Source organism: Balearica regulorum, chromosome 2 (genome assembly GCF_011004875.1).
Source record: "Balearica regulorum gibbericeps isolate bBalReg1 chromosome 2, bBalReg1.pri, whole genome shotgun sequence".
Lineage (NCBI taxonomy): Eukaryota > Metazoa > Chordata > Aves > Gruiformes > Gruidae > Balearica > Balearica regulorum.
The window spans coordinates 20,987,325-20,999,656 of record NC_046185.1 but is presented as its reverse complement, the minus strand read 5'-3'; the positions used below and the strand labels follow the sequence as shown (position 1 = coordinate 20,999,656).

General features: G+C 40.9%; 1 protein-coding gene across 4 annotated transcripts in view; it reads left to right on the top strand.

The window, feature by feature from the left end:
* The window catches only part of OXR1 (oxidation resistance 1), a 299,537-nt gene that overhangs the window by 46,868 nt on the left and 240,337 nt on the right, over positions 1 to 12,332 (top strand). For all 4 annotated transcript variants that reach the window (XM_075743500.1, XM_075743497.1, XM_075743499.1 and 1 more), the window contains exon 2: positions 3,343 to 3,421. Coding sequence is in view for 2 of the 4 variants with exons in the window: in XM_075743499.1 (XP_075599614.1) it covers positions 3,405 to 3,421 (17 nt within the window). In the remaining 2 variants the exon portion in view is untranslated. The remainder of the gene's footprint in view (positions 1 to 3,342; positions 3,422 to 12,332) is intronic.

The following is a 12,332-nucleotide window of genomic DNA, read 5'->3' as shown; positions in this document are numbered from 1 at the left end:
TTAGATTGATGCTTATCAAATGATTGAATAAACCGGGGTTAAAATTTTCAGTGTCCAAGTTCTACTGGTGCTCCTGGGATCATAAGTGATCATGTCATTTTCAAATATGAGACCTGGACTTCCACGAAAATACTTCTGACAATTAAAATAAGGAGCTTGAACCTTGCTACTTCTAAGAGAAAAGGAACCCCTGAGACAGATCTTTATAGTGCATTTGCAGATTTAGGCTCCACATTGTATAATCGGCTATCTAAATGGCTTGAGATAGATACTTAATGTGTGCACTGGGGCAGAAGCTGAGCTGCACTCCTTAATCTCATCCATGTTCCATCTCTGAGCTGCATATCTGACAATGTAGGCATAGCTTAGGCTCCCAGTTAGCCTGACAATCCTAAATAGGGATCAGGAGCGTGATTTCCCAAGACATGCAGGGAACGTGCATGCCCCAGATCCATTGATTTTCAATTGGAGTGGACACTTGGCTTACTTAGAGCCTTTAGAAATTCCCAATCAAGACAGCTAACTTGAAGTGTGCATTTGTTGTGCTCTCAATGTGAAGAGACTGATGTTAGTGAGTGGCAGGGGGAATAATTGCATAGGAAGGAAAATGTACTTCAGGCTGATGATATTTGTGGTGCTTGCCCAGCTGCAAGGCTGTGATACTGGAACAAGAAGGCATGGAAAGGAAGAGGGAGGTTCCCTTCAACTCTTCTTTGCAGCTGTACAAGTGAAGGAGCCACACCAATTAAAAACAAAAAAAACCCCTCTACACAAAACAAAAAAGAAAATGCTTTAAGAGCAACTGTTAAATTGAGACAAAAATGTCACTGCCCAAACCCATAATGAAATATGGTGCTGTGAAAATACCACTTCCTCGCCTGGAGGTAACAAGACATTTTACCTGATATCATTTTATCTGGTGTGACATGGAGATGTGAAGTCCCCTTGAGCATCTTACAAATTTAGGAGGGAGTTTGTAGATAAAAATCGTCCTGGCAGTCAAGATCATGTAATCACAGCTTCTTCCTGATGAACAAAACATTTGTATTTAGATTGCAAATTTACATTTAAAAATCAACTAAACTTGGATAGATTTTTTTATTTTGTAAACTATGTCTTTTTGCTTTGAATTAAACATTTGGGAGTAGGGCAGAAAGTTTTCTGTAGTGTCAAAATTATATGCTGTGAGGGCAGGGAATGTGTGCGATGGCATTCACAAGGGAGATGGACCCATGTCCTGAGCTGTTGCAGGCTCGTGGGAAGGGACCTGGTGGAGGAAATCTGGTGGAATCAGGGATGGGCTGCTTGGGGGCAAATGTGGGATATGTAGGAACATGTAGGAAACTCAAAGTCAGGAAACGCAAAGCTCAGCTGGAATGAAAACTAGCCAAGGTGGTGTAGAGCAACAAGAAAGGTTTCTGTAAGAACATTGCAGGCAAAAGGGAAAGCAAGGGGAGCATCGGCCCATTGATCAGGGTGGCTGTGTGCAATGAAGGCTGAAGTGCTCAATGCCTTTTTTGCCTTGGATTTTGCTGGAGAGACTTGTCTGCAGGCCTCCCAGGTGCCTGAACCTCGTAGCAGAGTGAAGCAGTATCTGCGGCAGAGGAAGACAACGTTAGGAATCGCAGCCCACTTGGATGTACGCTAGCCCACGGGACCAGATGGGATGCGCTCAGGGGTGTTGAAGGAGCTGTCTGATGTTGTGAGGCTGCTCTCTTATCTTTGAAAAGTCATGGCAACTAGGGGATGTTCTTGATGTCTGAAAAACATCAAATGTCACATCCAGCTAGTGAGGTCCCTCTGGGTTCAATACTGGGACCAGAACTGTTTAGTATCTTCACAGAGGACATCAGTGATGGGATGGAACGCTGTCTCAGCAAGTTTGTGGATGACATCAAATTGCAGGCTGCAGTCAATGTGCTGGAGGTCAGTGCTGCTATTCAGGGGGACCTGGGCAGGCTGGAGAAATGGGCTGACAGGAACCTCACGAAGTTCAGCAAAAGCAAATGCAAGGTCTTGCCCATGGGGTGGAATAGCCCTGTGTAAAGTAGGCAAGCAGTACTGCAGAAAGAGATGTGACAGGCCTAGAGAACAGCAATTTGAGCATGAGCCAGCAGTGTGCCCTTACAGCAAAGAAAGTCACTTGCATCCCTTGGCTGCATGGGCAAGAATGTAGCCACAGGCCAGGGGAAGATCCTTCCCCTCTATTTGGCATTAATGAGACTGACTGTGGAGAACCACGTCCAGTTTGGGGCTTCCCAGAACAAGAAGGATGTTGACTTATGCAGACCAAACGAGGTGGTCAGGGGGCTGTAGCAAATGGCGTACAACACGAGGCCGAGAGAGCTGGGTCGACTCAGCCTTAAGAAGAGATGGCCAAGAGGAGACCTCTGTGGTGTCAATGAGTACCTGAGTGGAGGATATAGAGGAGATGGAGCTAGACTTTTCTTGAAGGTATGCAGTGATATGGTAAGAGGCAGTGGAGACAAGTTGTAACATGGGAAGTTTTCATTAGGTATTAGGAAAAATGTTTTTACCAGGATGGTGGTCAAGTACTGAACCAGTACCAGAGAGGTTGTGGAGGTGTTCAAGACTCAGCTGGCCATATCCCTGAGCAATCTGATCTGGTTACCCTCTGAGCTGAGGATTGGACTAGACAGTTCCTCCTGGGAACATAGTAATAATTACATAACATAATAATTATGCTATTATTATAGAATATTTTCATATTTTTTCATATTTTTATTTTTTATTTTTTTTTTTTTTTTTTTGTATAAAGGTTGGAATTTCTTTTTGTTCAAATAATAACATTTCCTGAGGTCCATACTTAGTAGGCCCACTCCAGGACATTTCTTATTTATATTAATGCTTTCTTTCTAGAAAAATTATTAATTTACTGAGGTACTCATTCAACAAATTGAGCACCAAAATGCAATTAAGATGTAAACTTACATAGCTGTGTTCAGACTGGCAATTCAGGAAGATCTTGTTTAGTTGCTCTGAGGTACCTGAATTTCACTCAGGAATATGAATTGCCTTTTTAGATGCAAGGGCTTTTAGATCTTGCACTACCACATAGCATTATACCTAACTCTGTTGTTGAATAACTGCTCTAACAACTGCAGGGTTAAGCCCTACGAATAGGATTTGGTCTTAGGTTTTTTTTATGTTTGGGGGTTTTTTATTTGCATTATATTGCTAACCTTTGTATTTCTATACAATTGCCAGGTATCCTCTGAAGTTGCACTGGAAGATGTTTACTAATGTATTTATTGTTCAGGATATTAAACTCAATGTCCTGAGTTACTTGATCTAAAAATCTCTCCCTGTCTTCTCATCCAGGTCAAGAGAAACAGCCTGCGCAGAGCAGTGCATTCCTAAATGTGAAACAAGCTCGCACCATCATGTTTGGCACTAAGAGGTCAGTTTTCACCTTTGTCCTTATGCTTTTCCTCTCCAAAAAATAGTATGGCTGTTGTGACTCTAAGCTGAAAATTTTACATTTTCTAAATGTATTGTTATACAAAATGCATATAGGCCATGTAGCACAAAGGCAAATAGTATCCCCAAGGCAGTATGGGTCACAGCATGACTGCCAGAGAGGACACTGTACTAGTGCTGGAGGGCATCCCTCCTGCTTTCTGGATATGGAAAATAATGCCAGGACAACAAAACACCCATGCAAGATAAGGTTCTTTTCTGCCATTTTAGGGAGTCCATACTGAATATGAGGTAACCTCCATTTCTTATTCTGCATAATTCAATATCATGCCCCAAATGTCTCAAAAATCAACATTTTTGAATCCATGCCCTCTACTTCCTGCACTCTTTAAGTGCTCCTCTTAAGCATCAGGTGGTGCAGTTCTGCTCCTGTGTCCGTCAGCAGATGGCATGGCCTTGCTTCCACCACCGTTCCTGCAGCTGCACAAGCCGTTGTGGCACCTGAGGCACCTTGCCAGGTACCAGCTTCTGCACCTGTGGCTCTTCACATGGAACAAAGATACTATAGACCATTCCTCCCCTGTGTGAACTCCCTGATTTTTTTTTTTTTTTTGCTTGTTGCTAGGCTTTTAGGTGTTTAGTAGAAGCTAGTCAAGGACTTCAGCACTTGTGCCCCAGTTACATGGCAGCCTGGTGAAACTTTTGCCCCGTGCAGTGGCAGAGCACCTTCAATCTGGTACCTGGAGAAGTAGCTCACCTCTTCTGAATTGTTGGGAAGAGGGGAGGCTAGCTTATCCTTAACAACTAGCACATATGAAGCAGCATCTTGCACACCTGCAGGAATCAGAGGTGGCAGATAATAAGAAAACGCAGCTTGGTTTTCTGAGGGATCAGCTCCCGCACCAGTTGTGCAAGGCTTCGGTGTGAGCTGCAGCCTCGTCTGAGTCAGGGTGCTACGGGGGGCTGCCCGGTCCCTTGTCCTCCTGCGAGTGTGGGCGCTGCTGCCTCATACACCAACAAATTCAACAGCGTCTTTTGTGTGTGTGTCTGAAGAGGTATTGGCATCTGCCTCCAGACTCTCTTACCTTGTATATGAGATGCAAATACAGTACAGGAAAAGGAAACGTTGGTCTTATTTTTAAGTAAGTACAGAATCTGTGTTTTGTCAGTATGATGAGTTTAAGATAACTGTTGCTGAGGGTGCAGTAATGGAGTTGCAGACTTCCCATTTGAGGATTTCTGCTTTTAATTGATTGCCTCTGCAGCATATTAACACTCAAGTTAACCAAAGACATTCTGCTAAGTGAAATAAATTATGATATTACATTATATTCAGGTGGGTTAGTTATTTTTGCCACTATTCAGTATTACCCCATATGAACTCCTTCTGGGCTGATCTAAACTTTTTTTTTTACTCTCAGGATAGTCTCTTTATCTTTTCTTAGCATTATAAAGCAAGGGCAAAATGAAGAATTGTGTTTGATTGGTAGCCTTGAAATTTCATTCTTTATCTTTTTTCCTCCCAGATTGAATCTTGATTACTATGCAAATGAAAATTCCTCATAAGGAATATTACAGACAATAGGAAATTCTCTTTCATGTCTGCAAACAAGAGGTTTTATGAAAAAAGGCGCATCTGGGGAACAGAAATTCTTTGCCTCTCCACAGTACTGTATTCTGCTATTTCTCACTTTACACAGACTGTTTTGAACCACTTAAAATAAATAAAAGATTTCCTGCTTCCGGGAGGGAAAGAGTGGACTTCCATAATAGTAGCCTCCTATGTGTAAACTGGGAAATTACATCAAGTATTCTTGAGATTGGTACCATATTTTCGTTAGGCAGTGCTTGAGTACTTGTCAGGTATTTTGTTCTCCCAATTGCAGTGGATTTTGATTTTAATTTTCATGATGACTGCTAATTGTGAACAAGAAAATCTTGACTTTTTATTGATCATTTTCAAAGGTTATAAAAACCTACAAATAGACTGCCTAAAACTATTGAGAGTTTTTGAAAATCTTGGTTTGATATGTTAATTCTCTTCCTAAACAGAAATACTGTATTTACTTGGAAATATCGTGATGAACAAAGGTGTTTTTCTATAGGAAAGAATGATTTCAGGTTTATTTTCTTGTAAAATTAGTTTTTAATTAGTTCTAATAATAAATTGCTAATTATAATCTCCACAAAACATTCAACAAAACTACAAAACTCTACTCAAAAACTGAATTATCTCCTTTCACCAGATCTTTGGAAGTTATCAGGTATATAGTATCTCAGCTCCTTTTTTTATTTATACCCTTCTCTTAATTTTGCATACAAAGTTTACTTTTGGTGGATAATCCCTGTTGAACGGACTGAATTATGAAGTCGGCAAAAGTGACTGTCCTATCAGAACAGCTTTGGCAAAATTTGTATGTGAGGAAGATATTTCTCAGCTGTGTTGTTAATGTGAACTGACATCGCTAACAGAGGTGAAGTCCTCTTGATTTCAACTTAATTTGAGAGCTGATCCCATGCCTTTAAATACTGAACTATTGTGGTATCTCTGTGTTGTCTTGTATTCTGCTTTTTTCTTTTTTTCTATCGTGTTAATTTTTCTCCAATTAATTACATCTACAGTAGACACCAGCAAGGAAATAGCAGAGGTCAGTATGCATACCAATAAGTTAGTGAGGTGTGGTATTATTCATGTTGCGTACCTACTTCAGTCTTGCAAAAGCAATTGCCAATACCATTGTCCTCCTGTGGAAGGGAGAAGTATATAAATGGCTTTAGAGAAGGGATTTTTATTTTGTGGGAACCAACTTTATGTATGGAAGTTGCTCTGCAAAGACCAGCCCCAAATTAGCACATCCTCAGGATCTGCAGTAAACTCAGTCTGACTGTCTGCCTGCCACTGGGATCATGATGTTCAGGGGTGCTCTAACCTGTGGTTATATACATTCTTCAGTTTGGAAACCTTGTGTTGTATAACTCATTTAAACTGCGTCCACGCAGCTGGAGAGTATTTCTCCTGGATGGCATGCTCAGTTCCCTTTTCCTTCTGTAGCTTAGGTCAGCTAGATTTGGGTCCAGCCATTGGACCCTAAGTGAGTTTAGCAGACTGAAGGAAGCAATTGTGAGAAGCAGGAGGTGAGAAGTATGAGGACGTTTGCTTAACCTTATACGCAATACAGCTCCATTTCTGAAGCTGCATCCATTTATCCCTTTTTTGAGGAGCCTTGCACGTGGCATATGTTTGAATTGGGCTTGTGGAGGATACCACCTTGCCCTGTGAAGTGCACAGACCACCACTGGTATCTCTGGCTAATTAGAATTTAGCTGCCGCATCCACGTCTGTCTGAGTTCTCTGCTGCCATAACTGTGTGGTATCTCCTTCCCCCTCCATTGGTTTGAACCTCAAGAAGGTCCACAGAGCTAAGAGAGCAGCTAGAGCTGAAGAAAAAGAGGAAAGGACTCTGACCTCCAGGCACCCTGATCGCCCTGACGTGAACTCAGGGTTTATTTTTATTGTGGTCGTCTTCGTGAAGAGCATTTTATTTATAGGGTGTGACTCTAGCCTGAGGCGCTGGTGGCCAGTGCAGCTGGTAGCTTCTGTGGTGTGCTGACGGCTGGTTTGGTGCTTTGTGATGGATGGCCAGGCTGGGTGAGCAGCAGTGCTGACAGCCTTGGCCAGTGCTCCGAGAGTTTCGTAACGCAGCAGTTGTTTCTGAAGGCAAATAGTTTTCTTTCCAAATCATATTCCCATCAGCCATCCTGGAAAGGTATAGTGAATTTTCATAGGCTAGGTCTGTCAGCAGCAATTTGAGTCTTGTGATAAGTAGAAAAATGTCTACTTTCTTCCAGTGTCTGCTTATATTGGCATGTTTGTAATCTTAGATGATGGCTGAGCTGGGCAAATAACGTGACTGGTATAGAAGGCGGATGAAGAGATTTGGAAAGACACATCAGCTTTTTAGTCACTGACAGTTACTGACTTCCTAATCTTATATCTGGTTTTGATTAGAAAGTTAAGGAAATAGTGTTCATTTATAAGCTCCTGATATGAACAGGCTGTAATGTTTTAAAGTTAATATACACCTAGTTTCTTCTTTCTCCTTAGCTGCAGAAAGGCTATGTTTACACACGGCTTCTAAATGCCAGGTTATTTGTTGGCATTAGTCCTGGACCGTTCCTGTGTTTGTTCTGATACCTCTGCCAGGTTCTGAAGCATGGCCAGTGGATGACCATGGAACTCAGTCCATTACTGAACCCTAAGAGCGGGTGTCAAAGTTCTTTTCTTTGGAATTTGTAAGTGTACAAAAATAATTATCTGGTTTGACCTAAATTCAAATGGTGGTCTCTATTCCCTTTCTTTTGCTTTTTAATTGGAAGTGACGCTACTTGAATGAAGCTATAACATGCTTTGTCTCTTCTGCTCTGTTATGGAATTAACTTACTTACTGCTGAACTTTGTTATGGTAGTGAACTCCAAAATAGTATTTATTGACATGGACTCTTTTTAAGTTTACTACCATTTCCTACATATGACCTTCCTGTGTCTTGCACTGTTTTATTGCTTTGGGGCCTGGAGGCTGAATAATGCAAACTGATAAGGCAGCTGTGGGACTTGGTTTCTAATTCAACCAGAACAGACACAGTCTAGTATACAGATGTATATAGGGCAACAGAATGTGTAACATCCTATCTTGATTTGCAAGGGTGTTTTTTTCCCTTTTATACACCTGGCCATTTTTTCCAGCCTGTGCCATGCTTAATGAGAGCTCAGATTTGTTAATAGATCACGTAACTCTTTAGATGTTCAGTGCATACATGGTCTCTCTGTTGCAGAATTCATCTTTCCAACATGGAGTGTGGCTCTCTTCTGAGAACCCACAGCTTCTCTCAGCTGTGTTTGTTCTAGGTGTGGGTAAGCGAGAAGAGGAAGTAGGCCTGGGCATGTTGATCCAGTTATGAATGATTGCTTGCTCACGTCAGACAGCAGCAAGGAAGATTTTTCTTTTTCACCTTAAATGTTCACACTACTCCAGTGCCAATTGATCCAGGAGGTAAGGGGCCAGACTCTCTCTATTTCTTGACAGCTTTATGTATTTGTAGCTCCAGAACTTAACCATACAGCAGAACTTCAGTTTCCCTGTAGATTGTCAATTTATCTTTGTCAGGTGTTTCCTCTGTCAAGTGTTACATCTGCTTAGTTTTTCCTCTTTTCATTGGATTTGGTATTTGCCACACACTGCTTTCCTTTTTTTTGTCTCTACCTTGTCTGAGCATCTGCTGTGCATCTTCTGCTCTTGCACTCAGTTCACCCACTTGGACTCAATTCACCGAAATTCTTAATAATCTCCTTGTGACCGAGTCCATCCATGACTCTGCACTTGGGCCTCTGCAACGTGGTAGCTGCCTGAAACATTCACTTCTTGAAACCTTATCCTCTGTTAGCTTCCTTGAGTCTCACTTCTCTGAATATTACTCCTTCTACTCAAGGGAAGAGGGTTTTGATCTTTTTTACTTCCTCTGGTAATAATGAAACTAAACCCCAAAGTAGCAAGGTTTAGCTAATGAAGTAGTAAGATAACAAAAATTCGATTTGCCATGAATCTTCAAAAAAACATCCCGAAGAATTTACAGATTGTGTGGTGGGTTCACCTCAGCCAACAAACACACACCTGCACAGTCGCTTACTCCCTCCACTGTCCTGTGGGATGGGGAGAAAAGAGAAGGAAGCTAAGAGGATTCATGGATCAAAATAAAGACAGGTGAAGCAAAAGTGCACAAAATAAGGAATTCATTCACTGCTTCCCAGTGGTGGGCAGATGTTTAACCACTTTCTGGAAAGCAGGACCGCAACACCTGTAACGGTTACTTTAGAAGGCAAATGTGCCTCCTTCCTCCTCCTTTCCTTCAGCTCTTACTGCTGAGCACAACATGGGATGGGTGTGGAATATCCCTTCGGTCACTTCTGGCCAGCTGTCCCAGCCATGTGTCCTCCCAGCTTCTTGCCCACCCCCCAGCCTACTTGGAGGGGCAGGGACAAGACAGGGGATTTGTGTTGTAATCACAAATCCAAACCCCAGCACCATACGGGCTGCTATGAAGAAAATTAACTCCATCCCAGCCAGACTCAGTACAATGTAAAAAGTCCAAACAGTGTTCATATTCTGGAGGCTAAGCTCCAATAAAATGGTTGCATATATAACAAAATACAAAAAAATACATATTTTAGTTTACCAGTCCATCTAATAAAAATTTGGCTTCCTATACATACAAATAAAATAAAAAAAATTTAAGCTATGATGAACAGCTTTTCAAGCAACTACATTCTTAATTTTAAAATGTGAATTAATGTTTGGATATAATCTATGCTTTTACAAATGAAAGTATAAAATAAATTTAAGTCTGCTTAAATTTATCTTAAGGGATTAAAATTTTCTCAGTTATATTTTTACAGAAGTCTATTTTACAATAAGGCTCTGCTCCACCTTGTGTAGAGCCTTCCGAAGGCATTTGCCCGAGCTAACCAGCCAGCTTGGCATGTATCTTTTTGTTAGAGAACGTCATCTCCGCTTCTGCACCAACTTCATGCTGTAGCTCTAATACTCAGAATTATTTAATTCTCCTGTTGCATTTCTTTTCTATATCTTGGAGTTTTTGTAAGAGTGTCTGGTTATGGCTTGCAGATTCTTTAATTATGGTATTACACTTGCACTTCAGTTATAACCTTTAATACCATAAGTCCCTTCTTTAAAAGTGGCTGGCACTTGAAATGACAAAGAGGACCTAACATCCCAGTGACTGGGGTTTTTTTTGTTTGTTTTTCTCTGCATTGGAATGCTAGCATGTTTATTTATTTCTCCAGCTGATAACACGTGAAAAAAAACTGCAGACACCTTTCTTGTTGTGATTCCAGTTCCCTTATATTTTAGAAGGTTCAGGAGGCACAGAGTTTTTGAGTAAGACCCTTAAGATATGTGTCAGGGCTCTTCAGTGTATGGGGATGTGTTCCCTGTTACACCCTGTTCAAGCTCCTGCTGATAGGCAAAACCCTGGCATTTCTCAAGTCAGTGAAATTCTTGTGCTCTCATTCTAGAAGTCAGGATTTCACCTGAATTTCCTAACAATATTCTTTACCAAGAGTATGCAGGATGAGGAAAATGTCATTTGGTTTTGCTTTTCAAGAAATGCATTTGGAAGAAAAATATGCCAAGGTATAAACTGAAGGTCAGTCTTGCTGAAAGAAGTCAGTTGAAGGTACTCATGCCCCAGTTCAGTCATTTCTTCTTGCACAGGAAAGCATGAAGATATTTCCCAGACAAGGATGAACTTTTCCTCATGCTCAGATTTTGTGCTGAGCTTGGGCCTCAGTACCCTGCAGATATCTCCAGTTGTTGGGATGTTTCCACTCTTAGCTGAACTGCTCCTGGTAGCTTCTGGCTGTAAAAATAACTTTCTCATTTTTAGGAAGTGAAGTCTGCATGTGTGAAACCTCATCTCGATTTAAAACCATTCTAGTTTAATTTCAACTTAAATGTGAAAGGCACATGTATGACAACCAGCACCTAACAGAGCTAAGTGGCATCATCTGGACTCTGCTCCATCTTTCACATGTAACAATATCTACACTGGTGGTCAGAAATACATTTTCTCTCAGGAGTTGCTTGCCAGAGACATCTCTGAAACCTTCCAGAGCAGAACTGGAACCACATGAGAGCTGTTGTTGTGTCCTACAGACTTTTTCAAATGTTTCTGGCAATTACATTTCTCAGATGTCTCCCTTTCTTCAGATACTTTTTTAAATCCCCGCCCACAAGCATAACACTCTATGAGAGCAAAAGTCTTTTCTCCCTGTACAAAAATCCTTAACAAAAAAATCCCAATATCCCAATAAAAAACAAACCTCATTTCACAACGTGCTATGTCTGCGTCCTGCTTGTATGTATAAATCCGCAGGGTTAAATTTTCAACGTGGTGAATAGTAGGTATCTGCTAATGAGATTTGCTCATGCTGCTCCTTGACATCTTTTTAAACACTCATACTGGTGATTTATTTTATTGCAGTGTTATAGAAGACTCAGTAAAGTGTGTTCTGATTTTGCAGTTGGCAACATGAACAGGTCCAAGGAACAGGACCAGCTAACCGGCTGCCTCTCTACTGTATTGCCGCAGACAGTGGTCAGAGGTTGTTAGCTCCATATTTATGTGGTCATAAATCGCCTGTTTTGCTGACACTTTAAAGTAGATGAAGGAAAGCATCAGCACTGCTGGCTTCCTGGCATGAAGCCTAAGAGCAACTTGGTATGCCTTGTGTGTCTAGCTAATGCCACTTCGGTGGCAAGTTTTAATTAAGTACATGTCTGTGTGTGCAGAGAAGAAATCAAAGGCACTTGGGAAAAAAAAAGTGTATTTGCTCCAGACTCATTGAGGGGTAATTTGGTGAGAGCACTAAATGACTTTCAATTAATTGGAAAATATTTTCTTGAATATTGCCAGAAAGTACAAGAAAATCAGTCTGAAGGGAAGACTGTAAAATTAGTCTGTAGATCTAATCCATTTGCTCCATACTTGTTGGAAGATGTCATGGTAGTACAAGTCAGAGGTGTAGGGATTGTAAAACTAATCTGATATGCTGGATTTCATTAAGCTCCCTAATTGTAATTATCAGGAGAACACTGGAAGCTGGTTTGCCTTCGGCCAGTATTTTTGATTTGTCATTTGTGTAACAGTTTCTAAGCTTATAAACATCTAAAAATTAATTGTTAGTACACGTATAATTTTTATAGCAAATCTTTTATAACTAGGTAGCCTTATTAAAATTCTAGCTGTTGAAATTGAATTTACTAGATGGGAATTTTAGCTCTGTTTCCTGGTTCTCATAGTTACGGGAAGAAAAT